We start from the raw sequence: 23,663 nt of genomic DNA on the forward strand, positions 1-23,663 counted from the left end.
TGGCCGCTCACGCTGGCTGCTGGCTACATACGGTAGCCCATGGCAACCCACTGCCACAGGACTGCAGCCTACGCCGTCACTGGGTGACTCATAGCAGCCCAGCTCCAGGTTGAGCTGTTGTTCAGCATCTTAGCTGTAGAGGCCAGTGTCACTGGCTCTCATATGTGGGATCCGAACCGGGGCCCTCTGGCGTCCCAAGCCAGTTCTTAACCATCGTGCCACTCGGCCAGCGCAGGAGGAGACTACCTTCTAATGGGCACAGCAATCATCTTGTAAAGAGAGTATTACCATCCAGTAGAAAAGCAGCATCTTAATGGAATATAAACATTTCTGAGAATTACAAAGGGAGAAGGAAATAATTCTGCCAGGGAAGGTTGCATGGTGGAGAGGACTTCGGAGCTTTGTCGCAATGGACTGACTTAGACATGAAAAGCCTGAGTCATTGAGAGTTGTGTGAAAGACCTTGTAATTTTATAACTTCATTAGGTTTACTAAAAATGTGCTTGTTGCCACAGCTTCTTAGAGTAGTGGCATAAATTACTTATTGGAATACTTAAAATCTTAGCATCAATGAATTCCACAGTAGCCAATTTGAAATAATGGTTTTCAAGTTCCTGAAATTTTTCCAGTTCTACAAAGCTGATAGGAATTCTTGGAAAAAAAAAAGAAGTCCAGAATAATCATGTCGGCTTTCTGAACATCAGCCATTTCAGTCAGGGGAAGACTCTCTGCCTCTAGCATTTCATGTCCTTCTGTTTATGTATAGAAGCATTTTCTTTTACAGTGGATACTTAGAGCATTCTACTCTTCTACTTCAACCAAATTTAAGAGTTTTATTTTTTTAGTGCCATTGAATATTAAGAGCCCAGATGTATACTATGATGTGTTTGGACTATTGGAGCTGGAAGGAAATGAACTTTCCAAGTTTAGAAATTGAAAGTTTCTATTCAGAGCCAAACCCTTGGGACAGCCCAAGAGGAGACTGCCTTCTGTTCCACTGTGGACCACAAGTTCACTGATGATTGGGTTTTTCTGATGGCTGATATCAGGCTAGACCTAGTGCAATGGACTAAATGTCTGTGCTCCCTCAAAGTTCGTAAGTTGAACTCTTAAACCCAATATGATGGTATTATGAAGTGGGGCCTTTGGCAGGTAATTAGGTCATGGGGTCCCTCATGAATGGGATTAGTATGCTAGTAAAAGGGACCCCAGAGAACTTTCTAGCTCTCCTTCCATGTAAGGATGTGATGAGAAACAAGCAGTCTGCAACCGAAAGACTTCTGGTCAGAACCTGACCATGCTTGCACTCTAATCTTGGACTTTCTAGCCTGAAGAACTGTGAAAATAAGTTTCTGTTGTATGTAAGCCACCTAGTCTGTGGTCCTTCGTTATAGCTTCCCAAAGAGACTGGGACACCTAGAGCCTAGATAATGTCTATCTTAGCTAGAAATTCCCAGTGGAGAAGGAAGATCCCATGATGTGACTTCTTCCCTCTTGTGCTTCAATTTAGTTGTTTGGTTTGTTTTCTGGGTGTGACAAGATAGATTTACACCCTCTATTCATAACCAAGATGGAATGTTCTTTTCGATTCCTTACTCACTGCAGAAGAAGTTCCTTACCAGCAAGGGTTGGAGAGTATCAGAAGTGGGGTAAAATCTTGATATTCCTGGAAGAATATCTCACTTTCAATTAGCCTTTTTAGACTAGAACAAGGGGCAGGAGGTTCTGGAACAGTTTAGCAGCACTGAGAGTTGTTGGTGAACATCAATATTTTGTTGAGAATTTTAAGTGACTTGCTTGACAGAAGCGTTCACAAATGTAATAGGCTGTCTGGGGAGAAAGTGAGCTCTTTCTCACTGGTAGTATTTAAGTATAGGCTGTTAGGCATATGCTGGGGAGTCATGAATAAGGCAAGGGTTAGATTAAAGGCCCTAAGATTCCTTTCAACTTTCAGATTCTATTATTTGCATATCCTTGGTTTACCTTGTGCATGTCTCTATTCTTGCACTTAATACATTGTTCTGTAATGATATATCCAGATATGTGTCTCCCTCACAAGGTTGAAAACTCCTTGAAAGAAGGGCAATATTTATCCTTTTCTATCCCCAGCATTTAGCACAGTGACTAGTAAATAGGAGACAGCAGGTAAGTATTTATCAAATGAATCAATGAATTCATTTTATATATCGATCTCTATCTATATTTATGTATATCTTGCTTTATAGTAGAAGTTATCAGTGAATGGACTTGCTTGCTGCAAGAGTGTTCATATTCCTTAGAACTCATGATTGCTTGAATACTTGAATGATGGCATATGCCATCTCATTCCTCAAACATGGCACTTCTAGTTAGTTAATTCCTTCTCTATAGTTGGAGCTATATCACGGCAGTTAAGGCAGTGTCAAATTATGGCCAGGGTTTTTCTGAATTTAGATTCCTAGATCAAGGCCCCACTGCCAGAAATGAGCTTGGGGGTGTTGATTAGAAGTCTAGGTGTGACTCGGCTGCATTAGGTGGGCAGGTGTCTCCTGCGTAGCTTCATCCCAACCTGGGAGAAGGATGCAGGTGTATGAGGACAGGGGTTCTAGTGGCATGCTGGGCAGAGGGACAGGTATGCAAACTGAAGTAGGAGTGTAAGTGGGAGACTCAGCAAGTTAGACTGGCTGAGAAGGTCAGAATGGGGCCAGGAAGCAGAGGCAGCTTGGGTGTGGTTTTTAGGTGGAGAAATTTCCAAAGAAACAGAGAGGACGGGTAAGGTTGCAAAGAGAATACTTTCCAAAGGGACGGGTTAACCTGAAATATGCTTGTGCCAAACACCATCATTCACTCCTATATTTGTTTATTCGCCAAATACATATTGAGTGCTTACCTTGTGACAGCCACTGTAGAAATGCTAGGATACAAATGAGTAGGATCTCTGCTCTTGAGAACATAAACTATGGACTAAATTCTCAAGATATATTAACACATAATCGCAGTACAGTGTGATACACGCTGTAACCGGCTAAGGACAGGGAAGTCTGCAGGGAGCACATTGCCAAATCTAAGATGAGATGTGAAAGAAGAAATTGTAGTTAGCACTGTGAGGCAGGAAGAACAATCTTGCTAGAGGTCTAGGCGTGGCTGAATATGTAAAAGACCAAACAGAAGAGCTTCAGGGATTGCAAATACTTTGCTATTGTTGGACCTTATATGCCATGTTAAATGGTCCAGACTTTCTCTTGGGTTTGATGAATCATTGGAGTATTTTCATCAAGCACGACATGATCAGATTTGTGCTTTAAAAAAATATTACTACAACAAAATGTGGAGAATGGATTGGAAGAAAGAGAGACCAAGTCCCCACTAAAATCATCGCAGAATCTCAGTGAGAGAGTATAGTGGCTGAACTAAGGCTGAGGCAATGAAAACAGAGAGCAATATATATATATATATATATATATATATATATATATATATATATATATATATATATATATATATATATATATTCTTGAGACATTTGAAAGTTAGAATAGACAAAGCTTGGCTACTGACTGGGTGTGAGATGTAATCACTCAATCAAGGATGGCCATTTTCTGGCTCAGGTGGCTGAGGGGATGGCTCGCTCTAGAGGCAGCTCTGAAAAGAGAGGAGGATGTGTCAGTTTTGGGAGAGTTCTGGTGGACGGGTAGACATAGAGCTAATCCTCCTGAAGTCCAATGGCCCATTCAGGTTCACACCACTCTCTCAGGATAGACAGGTTTCCTTTGGGAGCTTAATGATATCTAATATCTGACTAGGGTCCTTACCCACTGGTTATTATCACTTATTCGTCCATTCAATCAACCAATATTTATTAAATATCAATTATGTTTCATAGTACCCCAGTATTGCGTAGATCTCACTGTCCAAATCTGCAGGTGGCTTAGTTCATCTCTCTTTGCCTCTCTCCCCCACCTTTCCTTTGCTTTTTATTTTATTTTTCAGCTGTTGAGGTATATTTGACAAATAATATTGTATGATATTTAAAATGTACATGGTGATGATCTATGTGTATACCAGTACCATATTTTGCCATGTGTAATACACACTTTTTTGCCCAAATTTGTGAGGGAAAAATAAGGATGTACTTTATATATGGATAGTACTAATTCTGTTTCCCTGAAAGTTTGGGCCAAAAATGTGGGTGCACATTACACACAGGCGCACATTATACACAGCAAAATATGGTATGTGTACATTGTGAAAGGATTCCTCCCATCTAGTTACACATCCATCACCTCACATGTTTATCTTTCATTTTAGTAGAACATGTAAGTTCTACTTTTTAAACAAATTTCAATTATACAATACAGTATTATCACCCATAGTTATCCTGTTATACATTAGATCCTCAGACCTTATTCATCTTATAACTGTAAGTTTGTACCCTTTTACTAATCTCTCCCTGTTTCTCCCATGCCCCAGACTCTGGCAACCACTTTTCTACTCTCTGTTTCTATGATTTCTATTTTTTTCTTTTTAGATCCCACATATAAATGATATCAAGCAGTATTTGTCAGTCTTTGGCTTATTTCACTTAGCAGATGCCCTCCAGGTCCATCCATGTTGTCCAAATGGCAGGATTTCCTTCTCACTCATGGCTGAATAATATCCGTGTGTGTGTGTGTGTGTGTGTGTGTGTGTGTGTGTGTGTGTAACATTTTTATCCCTTGATCTGTTGAAAAGACACTTATGTTGTTTTCATATTTTGGCTATTGTGCGTGACGCTTCAATGAACATGGGAGCACAGATACCTCTTTTTAAAAAAGTATGTCTTTGAGTGCTTTTCAAAGTCAGAATTACAACTGCAAGTTTTCGATAGGCTTTCCCACTCTCGCCTCCCCACCTTATACACATTATTGTTCGAGCTGCCATGTACTGCTTTAGAGAAAAGTATTTCTCACTTCCCATTCCCATAGTTGCACTAATTCTTTCCCTCTCTCTTTAGTTTCTTCTTCATGGACTTCATCTTTGATAGCATTTTGACTTGGATAAAAGTTAAACACATTATAGGAAATTCTGGATATGTTGTTTTATATGGACAGAAAATATTTTCTAGGCTCCAGAGTTTCATGAGCAACTCTGGGACTTCCTGTGACTGAAGTGGTGGTGTTAGAGTTTCAGTAACAGATGTGATTGATCAGTCTTTCTTGATATACTTGTGTTTGATGTAATTTCATTTCACATTTTGTGCTTGTCCTTCCCAAGCTGAGGTGTGAAATTCAAGCATGAGAAAAACCAGCGGGGTTTGCAGGTTGAAGTTAATAAAACACTCAACATGAACCTATGTTGTTCAGATTAATAAAATAAAATGCATGGATGTGCGAGGCTAAACTCACACATCCAGAAGATAACATATTGCAAATCTGTGTCCTGGGGGCCAGTGGGTGGGTGTCTAGGCTACTGGACCAAGAAAGATGGGAAATTTACTTTAAAAATTACTCTCTAATCAATAAAGCTCTATTTTTGTCAAACAAAGCTATGAGAATTTCTAACTCACTTCTCAAGGATACTGTAGGATTAATGAAATGGTTTTCAATGACATATCTATTGTAAATAAATGTTGCTCTTTAAGGATGTAGTATAATTGTTAGTTATTTCATAATTGATGAAGATACAAGATGTTAAATATTTAACTAAATGATGATACCAATGTTATCATGGCCCAAGACTGGATTTCGATTCCAGATATGTTTTTTATTTTTGCACCAAGAACATATTGGGTTGTCGGAAAAGTCAGGATGTATTTTTTTTTTGTTTTTCGTTGCAAAAATGCATCCTGACTTTTCCGACAACCCAATATTTTGTTCTAATGGCAGTCTACCTCCAGCCTCAAACAGTCACACCTCTCACATACTGAGGCTGATGTCTCAGTTTGCTAACAGAGAAATATTGCAGATTTCTCGTCTCATTGTGGGTGGAGGGGTTGCCTTTGTGTGTAAAAGCATATTGTTATAGGCTGCCAGTCTTGAAAGACTGAACAGGCCTTTGACAACATCTAGTCCCAATTCTTTCATTTAAAGTGGAGGGAACTAAGTCGAGAGAGAGTAAAGTGGTTCTCCCAACATCACCTGGATATGATGCCAGAGTCAGGGCTAAATTCTGGATTTATTGATAAGTGTTTTCACTCTGGCATTGTGCTATTTGCACTCTGGTCTAGGATTCTTCTAAAACTTTGGATTGAACACATATCCCTAGTGAGCCAGTACCTGACAGAGTACAGTACAATCTTTGTTACCTCCTGGTATTTTACTAGAGATTTTTGGTTGTTTGTTACAACTCCCAAGAGTACGAGATTTCTCTAGGCAGACAGCCAAAAAGTCAGTTTGCCATGTCTGCAGTCGGGCCGGCTGTGCAGGAGCCTGCAAGACAACTTCGAACAGCATTCTGGAGACCAAATCCAGCCAGGTGCTCTGATTACCACAAATGATAATGGCTGCCCATCCTAATTAGGCCGACAGGGTTTCTGCCATGTGGATGTTCCACTTGTTGCATTTGCAGATTAGGCCAATCAGTCATGTTCAATTATTCAGGCACATTTAAGAACCTGCTACACGCTAAGAACACTGCTTTAAGCACATTTAAGAACACTGCTGGAGTGTTATGAAGCTCTGTTTGTGATGTGGGCAGAAGTTTGACCATGAGCTGTAATCTTCCCAGATGCAGTTTATTGATAGACATTCTCCAAGCTGGACATCTTGTGAGTAGCCAGCGAGGTGTCCTTTTTAGCAGAGTCAAGGGCCCTTGTGACAGAACTTTTTATCATAGTTTTCAAGAGGAAATGAAAATTAGTTTCCATGATCCTTATTGGCCCTGGAATTTTCCTTTAAAATATTTATTATATACTTTTTTCAGACTGTAAAAAGAATGCATGTTTATTGTGAAAAATGCAGAAAATTACAAAGAAAATTAAAAGCACTCACATTTCCAATACAATGATAGCTACTTCAAACTTTTTAATTCAACTTTTTCCAGTCTCTTTTTCAGGTATATATAGTATATATACCTATTTATTTTTATAAAATTGAGATCCCACTGTATCCTACCCTGAAATTCTAGGAGCCTATAAAACATGCAGAACTAAACACAGTAAGTTCTTTGCTCAAAGCCCAGCATGTGATAGCTCTCTCCATAAACGTTTGTTAACTGATGGAGAGGGAAACAGTGATTCCTGAACTTGAGTAGCCTCATTGGAAGATCTCTCACACGCAGGCCATGCCTGAATCTTGACAACAATATTTGCATGCTAAAGAAATGTAATAAACTAGAAACTATTTTCCTTCAGGAAAGGCTCCCCTTCCCAGGACAGCATCAGTTGCAGTTCATCTCTATTTTTTGTGCTTTTTATTTATTTTAGGAGATTCCATTTGATCTGAGATCTGCACATACAAGAGACTTGCTGGAAACATGGACCTCAGTGAAAACTGGCCTTTGGAGGAAGGAACCTGGCTGTCGCATGCTGGAATTCATCATTATGCCAACACCAGAGTGGGTATGGCTGCTTTTGATGTCCCTGATACAAGTGGTAGTCTTCAACCCCTGCACTCATTGTGTCAACCCAGCTGTGCTCAGTAGGTGCCCAGTGTGGTCTATCATTTCAAAAGCAGGCAGGTTGTGAGGAGGGGGCATGGACATTGGAGTAAGACAGACCTGGGTTCTGATCCTGAATATCCTACTTTCAAGCTATGTGTCCTTGAGAAAATCTGTTGTGTCCTCAGCTCTAAATGAGAGTAAGAATGCCTACTTCATAAGGTTGTGATAAGGACCACGAGTAATGTAAGCTGTCATTTACTGAGCCCTTACTCTAGTCAGGTAGGAAGTTAGTCACATATCTTTGAGCACCTAACCTGTATCCAGGTACTGTGTTTCTGCTTATCTAGTCCCCTCCCCTCTTCTCTTCTACCCTCCCCTTTCCTTTCCTCTCCACAGCCCTGTGAGGATTAAAGTTGAGGGTAATGCAATCGATATAAACAGGTCAGCTCACCTTCCCCTCTTTTTCTTTGTCCTAGCATCAGATTAATGCAACTCAGCATTAAACGATGGGGATATTTTTACTGTCCTAGAATGGAGCATAAATGTAAGAACTATTATATAATCCTGACACAGACAGAGCTGTGGTCCTCTGTCAAGTTTAAGAGTCCAACCCTCAAAAAAAAAAAAAGAGTCCAACCCTCCTCCATCCCCCAAAACTAATGGAGATCTATTTGGGGTGTAGGAGCCACTCTATGGATAGGGAGATAGAAGGCTGCTGAGGTTAACACAGTCACCTGATGTTTTTAGTAAGCGTATGTTTCCTATTGTTGTTTATTTAGTCACTAAATAAATATTGAGTATCTACTATGTACCAACCACTGCGAATACAAGAGAGTGAGCCATATAGACATAGAGATCACCAGACTACTCTCTCTGCTGTGCCCCATCTCTAAAATGGGATAAGTTATACAGCAATTAACATTTACTGAGCTGCCGCACTGCACCAGGGTATATCTTCCAAACGAGTCTATTGCACACAATAGGAGATTCCCCAAAGGGAAGGTTGATACTAGAGAGAGGGAGCTTGGATGAAGTCTAGCCAAAAATCAACAGTTGCTCACACCTGTGCCCTGTCACATTGCCACCCTAGCCGCTTTTTTAGAGGTTCTTAAGCCAATATTTCCTCACAGCTGTGGAATAAAGGTGAACCTCCTCAGCTCAACACATGGACCTTCCTGATCTGACCTCTGCCTGCCTCTCTAGACTCATCTGTTGCTCATCATAAAAAACAAACCCCCTCCTCATCATTAGACCAACCTACCTGTGGATCCTTGAGTAGATCAGGCTCCCCCACACCTGCGAGCCTTTGCAAAGGCATTCGTTACTATTAAACTTCTACTTGGTCAGCTCCTAGTCCTCTTTGAAGCTTCGGCTTAAGTAATCTATCCTGGAATCTCTTCCTGCTGCTGCCACCTGCACACACCTATCCTGGTCTGAATGCAAGGTCTCTTCTCAGCGCTGCCACAGAGCTTGCAGATTCCTGTGTCACAAGATTTAGCACACTGTACTGTGATTGTCTATATCTTGGACGGCCTGTGGGATTCCTGGGATAGATGTCTGGTTTCAGTCACTGTCGCATCCCTTTCTCAAGCAGCCTGGCAAATATTTTATGTATATTTAATGGCTGGGTGGCTCGATGAATGAATGAGTGGATGAATGAATGACTGAATGAATGAATTAGGGGAAGGACCACATCTCCTGCATATCTCTGTTTGCACTGAGAGCCTTATTGTCCTGTGGCAATCCCAGTGGTCATACAACTGCTTTTGGCACCACCGCCTCAGTTCACTTTACTTTCAGCACACCTATAGCATTTCATTCAGTGACCTCAGGCTGTTGTCCAAAGCTTGAAGGCAGAGGAGAGGAAGAAAGTAGGTATGGTTTGTCTGCTGGTGCTTTTGTAACCTAGATAATAGAATCGTCCATCATAGAACTTTAGAACTGAAAGAAGCCTTAGGGATCAGTGTGACAAAGGGGTGGCTAGAAAGTGTTTATTGTGACCAGCTCCAAGCACCACCACGTCCCTTCACGAGTTCACTATGTCATGTCTCTACAATCTTTGGGGCATGGCTGGCTAGTAGGAAGGGAACACAGACCTGTGTCTAGATCTGTCTAATGGGAGGGCACTGCTCTCAGGTAAGTGACGAGCTCCTGGGGCTGATAGAGGAGCTTAGCTTTGGTAGGCAATCGATACCGTATATCTGGCCCCAGCTGAGACAATCAGTCTGTGCTGATGGAGGTGTCAAAGACAGAGTGATTCGAGTTGCCGTATGTGGGTGAAGTACCGTAACAAGAAATCAGTATGGCTGAAATTTGAAAATTCTTGTGAGTAGCTGGTATTAGGGTGGTTCTCAGAGGCCTGGGCTGGGGTTCAGGGAAAGGGCTCCAGTCCTAAGAGGATGTGGTAGTGTGCCCAAATGGGAACCTGGTGAAATCTTGAAGTGAGATAAAAAAACTAGCCCTCAGAAATGAAGTAGAAGTCATGCTGTGCCAGACCTAAGTCAGAATTGGATGAATTACAAATATGTATATATATTAGGTCAATACATTACACTAGAAATTATGCTAAGCCTGTTTTGTATGTATTGTAGATTGTCTTAATTCATTCTCACAACAACCTTATTCTCGTTTTATGAGGAAACTGAGCCTGAAGAGGCTGAAAAACTTGTGCAAGGTCATTTAGCTGGTAAATGGCCAAGTGGGTATTTGAACCTAGATCTGCCTAACCCCAAGTCACCATAGGCGATTGCCCCTCCATTCACCCTCCCAAACTCCCTAGTCTGCCTTATCAGTGTAAGGCTCTGGTGGTCCAGGTACAGATTCTTATTGCTGGTTATTTCATTGTTACAGTACAAAACAGGACTATTGGGTTGTCGGAAAAGTCATGACTTATTTTTTCTATGTTTTTCGTTGCAGAAATGCGTCATGACTTTTCCAACAACGCAATAACTCTGAGCAGGGTTGGAAAATAAACAGTGCTATTGCAATGTGTGGATTATCATCCAAGACCTTCCTACGGTCTTAGCTCATGCATTGCCAAGGCCTTGGCCCACCTGCTTCCCTCCACAACACCCCCCCTCCCTTCCCCATCCCATCACTGGCTAGTACCAGCTGCTCCATCTCTGAGGCCCAGTGTGGGCTGATGGGGTTGACATTTTTAGTGAAATTCCAGGGTAAGTCCTGGAAGTGTCCAGGCCCCAGGGTTTTGTTCTTGGCTTCATGGAGCCCTCTGAGAACTGTGTTATCTGCCAGGGAGGCTCAGTCATCCTGGTGAGTCACAGACCTTGAGGCAGGGCCAGATCCACGCAACATCTGCCTTTGTGTTATCCTCAGATCCTCTCAGGCTGCTGTGAGTGTGGGACAGCCTCCAGGAAGCTGCCTGGGGAGAACCCAGGAGGTCTAAGGGTGATATGGAGTTTCTGGAAGAAAGTCCCTCTGCCGCTCCTGCTTCCTACACTCCTAAAAATACCCTCAAAGGCCTGGGCCAGTGGTTTTGCAAATGTATGTTTAAGGTCTGGAAGACACTTTCCAAGTGCAATTGTATGCAGTGCCTGACACACAAAAAAGGAGGAGGCCCATGTTGGGCCAGAGCCCTGTTTCTGATTGTCACTTTGCAAGCTGATGTGGCTGCTCCTTCGATGCATCAGCTGTCACATCGTACATGTGGGGATTGGTGCTGAAAGGGAGGCCTCCACAGCCCTTCTCAGTGAGTCTATAAAACCCTTCTTTCTGTTATAGATGTGCTCACTCAGCTGTTTGGGAATCCTGCTGTCATCCACTCTTCCCAGGGGACTCAACCTGCTTAAGCTCCTCATTAGGGGGGAAGGGGGAAGTCTGGGGAATATAAGTTGGCAGTGGGGCCAGGTGCATCTAGAGAGTCAGCGGTGCTGTTCCCATTACGTTATAAAAACAGGAAGGAGCCGATTTCCCTTCTGGTGACTCTCAAGGTCAGGGAGAGTTTTAAAACATCAGGAAGGAAGGAAGGAACTTTTTCTGAGAGCAGTCTGTGTGCCAAGCACTGCCCTGGACATTATTTCATTTTATTCAAATCTTCATTGAAATTTTGTCAAGCAGTTCTTATTATCTCCATTTTGCAGATAAGGAAACCGAGTCTTGGAACGGCAAGATAACTAAGCCAAGCTCATTCAGCACAGGCCAGCAGAGCTCATGTTCAAACTCAGATTTTCACACCCCAGAGCTATGCTCTGTCCATTTCAATCTCGTCTGTCAGTTTCAAAGAGCAGCACTTTGGCATCCACCTTCCTGTGAATCTTGATCTGTTCTGTCTATTTCTTTTGCATAAGGTATAGTAAAATGACTAATACAATGGAAATCCGTTATCCATGATCTTCTATTGGCATTTTTGTTTTAGACAAGTTTCATGAAGATCTTTTCCATTTTACAGAGGAGAGCACAGTCCAGGTAGTTTGGAAACTTAATGAAAGATTAGTGGCAGAACTCAGGCTGGAACCCAAGCCTCTGCTTCTCCTTCCAGCATCTATATATATACTATGCTGACTGCTAAGGCCTTAGCTTCTTGGAAAAACCATTTTACTATGAAAGAAGAGAGGCCCCTAGGCAGCCAAGAAGACTATTTGCAGTCCCCAAAAGAAGTGCTTCCCTTACAGGCCTCTGTCCAGGATTCTGGGGTGGAAAATGTGAGATCAGAGTAGTCTCTGCAACTCAGCAGAAACGCACATTCATCCTATGGATTTCTGTTCTTAATAGTTCAGTCATAGATTTCAATTGCCGCTAATGTTTTTGCACTTAATCCTAACACAGGGTGTTTTGTCTGATTTCACTCAGTAGACCCAACTAAGTGTGAGCTGGAAGTGTATGATTTTCCTCTGCAGGGCCCTTTTTCTGTGTGTATTTTTGGAATGGTTCTTTATTCTGACTCATGTCTATATACACCTTCCAGTAGTTTCTTGGCTGAGCCAGAGTTTATTTCCTTTGATATGATGATGAGTGAAGAGTCTTTTAAATCTTCATCTCTATGCCATAGATGGTAACAAGAGTCCTGGGGGGCTGAATGGATCCAATTTGTTTATATATTCCATAAAACTCCTTGCTATTGTTAATAGCATCTACTGCATTGGCATTTGAATTTTGCAGAGAACATATTTCACATTTTTACCAAAAGTAATCCTTGACTTCCTGTCAAACTTAATATCATATCATCTCTTGGCCTGTATTGTTTCTGCTAAAGAGAATTATTTTTTTCAGGTGAGATATAGTTAACTGTTCTTCCTATAGGACCCATTTCTTTCTTCTGGAAGTTACAAAACACTTAAAGCAGTTATCTGAGGCTTGATTTTTTTTATTTAAGGAAAATCAAGCCACTATGTTTTTTTGTGTCTCCCTTTCAACAAGGATTATAAAAATGTGGGGTTGTGCTAACAGAAAATAATATTAAACCATAAGAGAAGGAGAAATGTTCTTTTGGTCAATGTAGCCCTGGAGCTAATGCTGTGACCAATTAAGTGGAATTTCCTTGTTGATATAACCATACAGGTGGGCATATATTTGTCCTTGGTGTCCTCTGTTGACTTGTCCTAAAAGGATGCAGATAAAAGACAACGTAATAGAAGAGAGCCATGCTGTGCTCTGGCAGCCATGGCCCCACTCTTTTGCCCTATATCAGCCCTGTCCATGCTCCCCAGGGAGAGGAGGGGACAAGGGGTGAGCACTGCTTCTCCACTTGCTCTGCTATCAACTAGCAGAGGGCCTCCAGCAGACAGGAGGCTACCTGCAGAGAATATGAGCCAAAGCAACGCCAGGAAGGAGAAGAAGGCAGAGGGAGGGCTCAGGCCACTTCTGTCTGTCTTTCGTACTTGAAATTGGTGACCTCCCTGGAGTAGTGTTTGGGAAGATTGTACACAGATCCTACAGGCCTCTGGCTACCATTCTAACTTATTATTATGGTGTTTGTGTAGCTCTTCCTTATAAAGAGAATTGATAACATACCTTAGCTGAGAAACAAAACAAAACAAAACTTCTCCCTATGTGGCTTTGAGCCCTTCATGCATCTCTTGGAGGAAGAAGCCAGGTCTGTGTGAGATTCAACTCTTTCTCTTTTCTACTGACCAAGGAGCTCTGTATCCCATAAAGGCTGGCTGGGGCCATAAACAGGGGCCCTCTGTGTGGCCTTTCCTCCAAGCAGAGCCTGCAGTCAAGGCAGGCCCTGCCACCTTTGCAGTGAAGGCCAGCCAGGGGTTGATGGATTTCCTAGACTTCTGCACAGGCCCGTAACACAGTGCAGTCCCTTCACATTAAGCAGGATGTCAGGATGGGCCTTGTGCTAACAAAGCCTCTTGCAACTACCCCAAAAGGCATTTGGGGTGTGTTCTTAGCTCTAGACATGGAGCTAAGAATTCCTTTGATCCTAGAGTTATACCCAATATTGCTATGTGACCATACTTTGATTACAGAGGAATGAAGATTCTGATTGAGTTTTTCCAGATAACTGACACACAACCCTTGAAATGCCTAAATTTTGTTCCAAATTTTACTGTTTTCTAAAAGCTAATAAGAATTTGTTTCCCCTGTGGCTTTTTGTACACTTTTTTGCCCTAGTAAACAGAAAGTAGTCACACCCCAGCTTATGACTAAAGTTGGACCAACTTTTTATTTAAAAATATATTGCCTTTAATTGGGAATCTATAATATGATGTCCAACTTGTTTAAACAATTCATAAACACATTTGAATATACCTAAAGAAAATTCTACCAGGATCATAAGAAGCTGTGCACGGTGTTTCAGTTTGGAGATGGAAACTGGGATAGGATGAGAAAGAGGACTTTCTGTTTTTTCCTTTACTCTGAACATATATTATTTGCTTACATAATAAAAATTAATTTAGAATTCTATATTATATTATAATGTAATATACATAATTATACTATATATATATGTATATATATATGTATACATACTAAGGGTGGGGTTCCCAGGCTAGCTCCCCAAAACCTGTTCAACTCATGATATAGCAGGGCAATAGTAAAAGTGGACATTAGACATTAGCCCCCACCCCCACTCCGTGTTATCTGTTTCTATGGAAAACCTGAGTTCCAGGAATATTTCACCCTGAGCCCCAGAAGTATTTCTTCCTTGCTGCTTTCTCCCCACATGTCCCACTCTCTAATAAATCCTGCCCTAGAAATAGGAGGAGGGACTCCCTCTTTCTGTCTGCATGGGCCATGGAAGCAGGAGACTCACTCTCTTCCTAGGACAGTCAAAAGGAAGGACTCAAGCCCTCCATGTGAGGAGAAAGGAACACATACTAAGCATCCACTGTGTTACGGGCACTGTGCTTTGTCTGTCTCATATTTTACCTGTGTTGCTTCTCCTGACAATCCAATGAGATAAGTGTTATTGTCAGGAACCTTAGACTCTGAGAAGCTTAGTAACATATCTGAGATTGTCTCTAATAATGGACAGACAAAGCTGAGATTCCAGCCTAAAAAATTGTGCACTGTCCTTTAAACTCAGTGCCCCTCCAACAGAACCATTTCTTTATAAGGGGCCTATTAAAGTTAAATATGGCTAAGCACTTTTGGACTTTGCGTAAGGGCTCATAAGGTCCTCTGTCATGGAATTTCTTATTAGAAGGTGAGTGACTTGAGTGCAGGAACCTGGTCTGATCACCTTTGTATCTGCAGTGCTTAGCATAGTCCTGGAAGCATGGTAAATTCTTCATAAATGCTTGTTTGATTAACAGGAAATATTACTGCTTGCTCTGCTTGGCTTCCTAAGATAGAAAATTGGAATCATATATTTTAGAACAATTTTCAGCAGCAAATATTGAAGCCAGAAAAATATTTTCTCATTAACCTTCAGTTGATTAGGAAATTCAAATAACGTAAGTGCAGTAAGGAAAGTTCCTGGTTTACGAGTCACCTATTTATAGGAACAAAGTGAAGGGAGTCCACTGTGTGTTAGAGCAGCTGGGAAGGCTCCAGGACCTAATCACCAGGTGGAACATTTGTAATGCCATTCCTATGGGGGATATCTGATGCCAGCTCCATATAACCAACTCTTAGAACATGGGCTGAAAGTCAGGGACAATGGAAGATTGCCCTTAATTTGAAGCATACTCTATGTTTAGTGACTCCTTTCAGTAACTCAAACGTATTAAAGGAAAAAAGAGCCCATTTTCTCAGTTGTAAAAGGAATGCACCATCCAATAGTAACTAATATTTACTTCATCTTCACAATGTGACTGTCTTCTAGGAGCCCTACATGGTTTAGTTCATTGCATGCTCATCACAGCCTTATGAGTTAGGTATGATTATTATCTCCATTTTTACAGAAAACTGAGGCTGACAAAAATTAAATTACTAGTTAATAGTGGAGCCGGTATTCCAACCAAGGTCTGGCTGACCCTAAAGCCCTCTGTAGACTGTCTGAAGGCTAGTTGCCTCTGATATGATGGGGAAATGGAAGAGACTGGTCCTGCAGAAAGTGCATCTGAGCCCACCCACTCATGGGATCAGTGGGTCAAAAGCTGCTAAAAGGACCAAGAACTGACTATTGGAATTGGCAATGGTAAGGCCAAATCTTGACCTTGACAAGAGCTACTTTGAATAAGTGGTGAGCTAGAAGCCTCTAAGAGCAAAAGGAACAAGTGGACACAATGAGCATAGACAATTATTTTGATGAATTTTGTTGTAAAGGGCAGCTGAGAATTGAGAGCGGAAGCTGGAGAGAGGTTGACTCAAGAGTGGATTTTTTTTTAAAGATAGATACACAGTAGTGTGTGTGTATACTGATGAGAATGATCTAGAGGAGAGGAAAACATTAATTTAGATTGGAAGTGGGGAAAGTCACATGAAAGGGCACGGGACTCGATCCACAATGGAGGAGCTGGCGTCAGATGGAGTACAGATGGTTCATCCATAGTAATAGAAGAGCAGGAGAGTAAGTAGACCAGGCAAACACTAAGGTCCACTTAAGGTGAGTGGTCCTGAATTGAAAATAAGACTCAGCAGCACGATGGTGTACTCCAGTCGTGTTTAGCTGGGTGCTGGCAGAGAGAAGGTGAAGAATTTGATTTTATCAGGGTTATGGTTTTTCCAAGGGTGTAACATGGAGAGAGAGGGACATGCATGTGAGTAGATATATAAAAAAGAAATAATAATAATGAACCTGGAAACTAAGGTGGATATAGGAGGAAGGAGGGTCATGAGGAGAGTAAGGAACAGAGAAAAGGTTACGGGATGAGTAAATTAGAGGAGCAGTTAGGGTCAAAGAGGCATTGAATTAAGACAATAGAGAGAACAAGATGGGAAGTTAGGAGGCAGTGATTGGAGAACGGAATACTTTACATTGAGATTTTGGACGGTGTCACTGTGACAGCAGGGAGCTGAGGTAGCTGGAGGTCAAGGATGGGAAAGGATACTGAAGAGTTGAGAGACTACAGTATGAGAGGAATCCATTAGGTAAACTCAGAAATAAGAATTATCATGGGAACGGTACTGGGGAAAGTGACAGTGAGCCAGATACCAGTATCTTCAAGGAGTGAGGTAGAATAACCAAGGATCTGTAGACAGCTGCAGTAAGTAGGGTAATGTGGTCTGTTATTTTCAAGGGGAGCCACGTTTTGATCAGAGAAAGAAACTGAAGGAGATAATCAGACAAGAGGATGAGGATATTGGGGATTTTGCTGGTGATGACCATGAATTCCTGAAGACAAATGGGAGGGTTCTACGAGATGGGAGTTGGGGTGTCATGCAAATATTCACCCAAACACATTCACTTCTTAGACTTGGGAGCTCAGGTTGTCAGGAGGGATGGGGGTGGGGGGTGGGGGAGATAGAGTAAGCAGCTCAAAAATTGTTGCTTCAGTGGGGAAGGACAGCCCCAACCTGTTTCACCACGAGCTATGATGACTAGAGTGGTCTCTTTCTGTCCTCCAAGGTAAATTGTAAACCCAAAGCTGACAGTGGAAAGCCCAGAGATAGCTGAGTGCTTACAGAATAAGAGCACATTGGCACAGATCCAAGGACCCTCAGGCTGCAGCAGCTGGTGATCTGATCACTTTGAGACTATAGATGGCCCTCAGAGGTTGCCCAGACTGTCGACTCCAACTGTCAGTCTCCCAGGACAAGGACAGAGAAGGGACAACCATTTTCCATGTTCGTTCCTACCTTCTTCTTAACTCCTCCTGGCGTTAGTGTGAGCTCTCTCCCTGGAGCAATCCCAAAAGCCCAGGGCCCTTCCAGGCAGGGCAGTCAGTCAGTTTTGGGGGGAAATACATAATGCAACTGTCCAAGCTATTCAAGCCACTGACCCAGAGAGAGAGATTCCCACATTCGGACACGAATTACTTAGGATCTACATCTCTGGCTCTCAGACCGTAACTTCTCTTTCTACATTATGGATTTGAAACCTCTTAACTCTTGATATAGACAGAGCACTGCTCTGCTCTCCTCACATGGACAGACAGACATACCCCATCACAGGGCTGAGCAGTCATCCATAAGTTACTTCGTTTCTGAGGCTCAGTTTCCTTGCCTGTGAAATGGAGACATTACTTTCCCTGCTTGAACCAGGCAGTGTCTTAAGGGGGAAGAAATATTGTTTGGAGTGAAGTTAGAATTCAGGTTCATAGAGAAGGAGCGGGCTGGGGGCATTTGAGGCTCCTCCTCCCTTGCTCCCTGATATATTAAACCTCTAAGAATCCTGCATCTCCCCATGAGAAGCTCAGAACAAATGATTTCCCAAGCATCGGAGTAGGACAGACGTAATACAAAAAAAAAAAAAAGAAAAAAGCAGGAATCGTTTTAGAACTGCTTGTGCTCTGATTTTTAATAAATGGGGGTGGGAGAGGACACCCTCCAACCGGGAGTTGGGAGGCGGCGCGCGCGCCGCTGCGGAGCGTGACGGCCGCGGTCGCCTAGCAACTGGCGGCGGGGGGATGAGCGCGGGGCGCCGGGCCCGGTGAGTGCGGGGAGCCGGCCTTCGCCGCTGCCGCGCGCCCTCGGGCCTCCGGGACCCGCCGGGAAACTTTGGGACTTCTCAGCGCTGGGCGTCGGCGCGAGGCCCGGCGGACGCAGCGATGCGCCCCGCAGGCTGAGGGCAGAGGATGAGGGCGCAGCCCGCCGCGCCGGCCCGGGGAGCCGCAGGGTCGCACCTGGGGAAAGTTGGCGCGCACCTGCCCGCGCCTGAAAGACGCACGGTCCCTGGGCCGAATTGCCCTCGGGGTTTCTTTGGCCGTTCGGTATCCCCTGTGGCTCTGGCATCCCGGACCCCGTGTGGCCCCCGGGTTCACGGATTCTGATCGCTGGGAGAGAGAAACCGGCGCTTTGCTTAGGGACCTGCGCGGTCACTGATGCTTCATCGATTCGCCCTGATTCGATTCTATTTTTGTTTTCTGTTTTTCTTCTTTCTCCAGACAGTGAGTTAGTGGAAGCCTCTCCCGCGCCCTATAACCCGGAGGAGTTAGGTAAGTCTGCCCCGTCGCCTTTCTTCTCCAATTCCGCTCGAAAACCGCGGGTTTGGGGGGCGCCGAGACGAAATCAGCAGGAGGGGCGGAGGGAAAGAGCCAGGGGTCCCTTCCCGGGCTGCACGTTCCCTTCGGCGCGAAAACTGACTGCTCTTTTCTCGGCACGCGTGCTCTGGGGTGGCGGGGAACGTGCCAGATGTGCGGGGAGAGGGCAGCAGGGTCGGCGGGCCAGGTCAGCGATGCTGCTCTCGAGGAGCGCGGCCCAGCAAACTTCCCAACCTGGGGCCTCCCTGAACTCAGGCTCATCCTGTTTGGAAGGATGCGGCGGTGGCAGGCTCTCCCTCGCCAGGTACCTTGCACGAGAAGGACGTTGTGTGGTAGTCTTAACCTGAATTTAATGAAGTCGAGGACCAAAAAACGGCGTTGCCGTTATTACATTCCAGGACCTGGAAGTTGCATCCCTTCCTGGTTTCTATGCCTTGTTTATCCTGTAGGTGTCTAGGAAGAGGGCATTTCACCCTCCTATGCCTGTCCTTATAAGTGGAGATTTGTGGTCGGTAAACCGCTGCCACTTGTCAAAGAGAGACTTCCTTATGTGACGAGAAGGAAATTTGTGTTGTCAGGATCCCTCTAAGTATTTCTACAACCCAGTCTCACTTAGTGGCTTTAGTGGTTGGGTTCTTTTCTTTCTTCTTCCTCTTTCCCCCCCCTCACTTTCTGGTTTACTTTAGCTGCTAACAGTCTGGGCTATCAAGTCTGCCCTTGCCGTTCTCTTGTCACCAGCTTAAAAATCTTGCCTTCCTACCATGAGTGACAGCTGTTTAAAATGTTAATTCACAGTATCCTTTTCAGCCTTGGTTACTTCGTTTCTGGTCAGCCTCTCGTCCTGGGATGTATGTTCTCACCAAGTCCCATACCACCTGACCTAAAATTCCACCTCAGCAACAACTTTCATTCATTTCTAGGAGCCATGCTCCCAAAATAGGTCTGGATCAAGGGTGGCATTCTGAGGCCAAGAAGAGTCCCTTGTTTTACTCAGAAGATGCGTTGTTTCTGGCAAGTTGTGAGGCATTCACATCTCTGTAAATGGAATCATAAATGCATGAGCAAAACTAGATTTTAAAGGCACACGATGGTGAATCCTTTCAGGAAATGAAAGTGACATCTAAACTGTAGCTTTGCATGAAGTGATTTATTAAGAGGGCAAATTCTTGGTGATCTGCTCCATGTGTGTATTAACGACACCAGCATTGGCACTCCACAGTGTGACAGAAGCTATTTGGTCCGTGGAAATTATAGACAGTGGCAGGATGAGCATACCTTGCTCTGAGAAACCACCTAACTACTAAATTGTTTGCATTCACAGACTGATTTATGCACTGGAAGGGCCCAGGTGTTTGACCCTTTTCCATTCCCATCTCTCTCTCTCTCTGGGACTAACATATGGGACTGCCCAGTGGAGGCACTGATAAATAGGAGGACCCCTTCAAATAACTGGTAGAGAATAAGAAAACAACCTTTGTTTTTCTTCAGCGCCCCTGGGTGAAAAGCCCAGTTTCTCATGTGGAGATGAGAATGTTATAGGCCCCATGGGCCTCTGGGCTTCCAAGGTGGTAGGGAATATAAAACACAAGTCTGAGAGTCCGAAACCAGGTGTCTAGCCCTCACTTCTTCAGTTGATATGTTAGCTAGCCTGTCTTCTCATCTTCAAGAAGCTGAGGTTGTTCCAGGTGACCTCTAAGGTGTTGTCCAGTTCTAGCCTCCCGAGATGCTGTGGGGCTGAAAGCCAAAGGTGATCCATAGCTGTTGGGTATTTATTATTTATTATTTATTCAAGTGCCATGCTGTTTGGTGTCTCTCATGTCTCCAAAGGGTTATTCTCTGTCAGACAGAGCAGCTTACTGGATGACACTGCATTGTTCCCATGCTATCCCGGTCAAAGAGGGAACTGGTATTTCTCCCTTGGAAAGAATCATGATAGTTTTTGGTGCTTTTCTTAGACACAGCAGGGAAAATGCCTCTTATACAGTGGATGAGCTTGTTAAGCAGTCATCCTTTCTGGAGCACAGATGAGCACAGATTCACCCCTCTAGCTAGAATATAAAGATAGAGGTAAGTCATAAAAACTTAACTTGAATTCTATCACTTAACTTGTGACTTTGGGCAGATGACTAAAGTGCTCTGAGCCTCAGTTATTTCATAGATGTTGCAATGTTACATGTAAAGTCTTAGCACCATGTGTTGTATGTGCAAGTATTTGGGAAGTGCTTGTTGCTGTTATTTTATTATTATTATTTATTGGAAAGACATTTATTTCCCATGCACGAAGGATGGAATAGCTCTTACCAACTGTCCTACCTAGTAACCAAAATAATCTTTATTTCTACAAATTTCTTTGCAACATATCTAGTTTCCAGAAACAGATGCTCAGGCATGATGATCAGGTCAATTGAATTATTTAGTAATTTGTCCCTGGAACAGCATATGGAACAGTTTTTCATCTGAGGTCTTTGGAGACAGTCCTACTGCTTTCTTGTAGTATGATCGGTAGTCTGTTTCACCTTCAAATTTTCATGTCAGTCTCCAAATGAACTACAACTGGCTCCTTGGGGGAATTTATTCTCAGTGTTGCAGCAAGATCATGTAATGAAATAAAGTTGCAAAAATTGGAGGGGGGGCGGTTGAAAAGGCAATAGAAAAAGGAGTGTATCTCTGGATGAATGCTGTGTTGGAGGTTGCCCATGATGGAGAGTCCAGAAATGTACTCTCTTCTGTGGTGGTACCATTTTCTAAGGAGGCAAAGCCCACACCTCTTGATAGCCCTTCTGTAATCCCGTCCACAGGTAGACGTGATGGCAATCTGAGGAGGTAAGAGAGAATGCATGGAGAGTTGGAATGAAGCCAGATGTGACCGTGTCTGCCCCTGTGTAATAGCCTTTAATGACTCCCTAATACCAGAGGGTAGATATTTAGTTTGGCCTAGGAGGACCTCCGTAATCCATATTATCACCACCCACTATAATCTTCTAGGTGTATTGAACTATGGAGCAACCGTCTAAATTCAGCTCTGTTCCCTTTGTCTGCATGCCCTCCCCCCACCCCTCCCTTACTCCTGTGGCTGACTCTTACCCCTCCTTCAATGCTAATCCCATGGGTCATGTCCTGCTAATGCCCCTCAATGCTGCACACTAAAATCAGAGGAACTATTAAAAGTCCTGATATCAGGTCCTAACCCTGACCCACTGCATCAGAATCCTTGGATTGTAGTCCCAAGCATCAGTGGCATGTGTGTGTGTGTGTGTGTGTGTGTGTGTGTGTGTGTGTTTTAACTCACATCTCAAGTGATTCCAGTGTGTAGCCAGGGTTGTGAGCCACTGCCTTAGATTTGGCCCTCTCCTTCTTCTTGTCCAATCCAACAGCCAGCACAGTGCCCAGCACATGTAAATCTTTAGTAAATGCTTGTTGTAGAAGTGAGTGAGAATCACCTCAGGCTGCTGTGTCTTTTCATAGTTATAGATCTCTAAGATTGGCCTCTCTGCTTGTCGTGACAGTGCCTTGAGGACTGAATTCTTTGACCTGTGACCTATATTTGTCTTCTTTGTTCATTCTTTAGGTTTACCCAGTGTATTTTTTTTTAAGATTTTATTGAAGAATTGGGGAAGGGGAACAGTGTTGGGGAATTGGGGAAGGGGAACAGCCAAGTTGTTGTTCTTCAGTCTAAGTTGTGGAGGGCACTGCTAGCTCAGCTCCAAGTCCAGTCGCCATCTGGCCGCGCGTTGGTGGACACTCAGCTCAAGGTGCCATGTTCAATCTTAGTTGTGGGTGGGCGTAGCCCACCATCCCATGTGGGAGTCGAACTGGCAACCTTGTTGTTAGGAGCACGTGCTCTCACCAGCTGAGCCATCCTGCCACCTGTTGGCAGCTCAGCAGCAGCTCAACTCGGGCGCAGCTCACTGGCCCATGTGGGAATTGAACCGGCGACCCTGTTGCTCAGAGCTCGTGCTCTTACTCAACTGAACCATTCGGCTGGTCCCTACCCAGTGTATTTTTAAACCTTTCTTAAAAATTGAAGTTTTAAAACCCTTTTTTAGTATAAAATACATAATGCTTATTTTAGAAAATGTGGATATTAGAAAGAATGGGAGAAACGTCCACTCACCATCCAAAAGCAGACAGGTCCCTGATGTCCTTAATTTTTCCTAGCGTTTTGCCCTTTGAGGTCACTTGGCCGCTGGCACGCCTCAGTGAATTCAGTTGCTACTCCTAGTGCTCAGACCCTGTGACTTTTCCTCCGAGGGCTGGAAAGGAGTGCTCATCAGCATAGTGTTCTTGGGAGTCACCAGGGCTAACTCTTGCAGGCCAATATACCACAAGAAAGGGTTTTCTTGTGCTTTTCTTGTCTTCCTCATTCCAACAGGATGTATGGACTTTATTTGAGTAAATGATCACATTTGTGTAATGTCTTTAAAATGATAACGTAAATGTTTGCCAGCTCACCCTCTTGCCCTCCTAACATATGAGATGAGGCAGCAGTGCTGGGTAATAGTATTTGTGCCTGTCAGAGTGCATCTGCTTGCAAATATCAAATCTGTCAGTATAAGCTAACCGCTATAACAAACAAACGCAAATGTCAGTGGCTTAACAAGATAAAAGGCATTG

General features: G+C 43.5%; 1 protein-coding gene across 2 annotated transcripts in view; it reads left to right on the forward strand.

Annotated features, from left to right (window-relative positions):
- The window catches only part of AMOTL1 (angiomotin like 1), a 161,720-nt gene that overhangs the window by 14,006 nt on the left and 124,051 nt on the right, over positions 1-23,663 (forward strand). For both annotated transcript variants that reach the window (XM_019657152.1, XM_019657150.1), the window contains exons 2-3: positions 7,382-7,516; positions 18,954-19,004. In XM_019657152.1, the coding sequence (XP_019512697.1) occupies positions 7,432-7,516; positions 18,954-19,004 (136 nt within the window). In that variant the 5' untranslated portion in view covers positions 7,382-7,431. The remainder of the gene's footprint in view (positions 1-7,381; positions 7,517-18,953; positions 19,005-23,663) is intronic.

The sequence above is a fragment of the Hipposideros armiger genome, unplaced genomic scaffold (genome assembly GCF_001890085.2).
Source record: "Hipposideros armiger isolate ML-2016 unplaced genomic scaffold, ASM189008v1 scaffold_274, whole genome shotgun sequence".
Taxonomy (NCBI): Eukaryota; Metazoa; Chordata; class Mammalia; order Chiroptera; family Hipposideridae; genus Hipposideros; species Hipposideros armiger.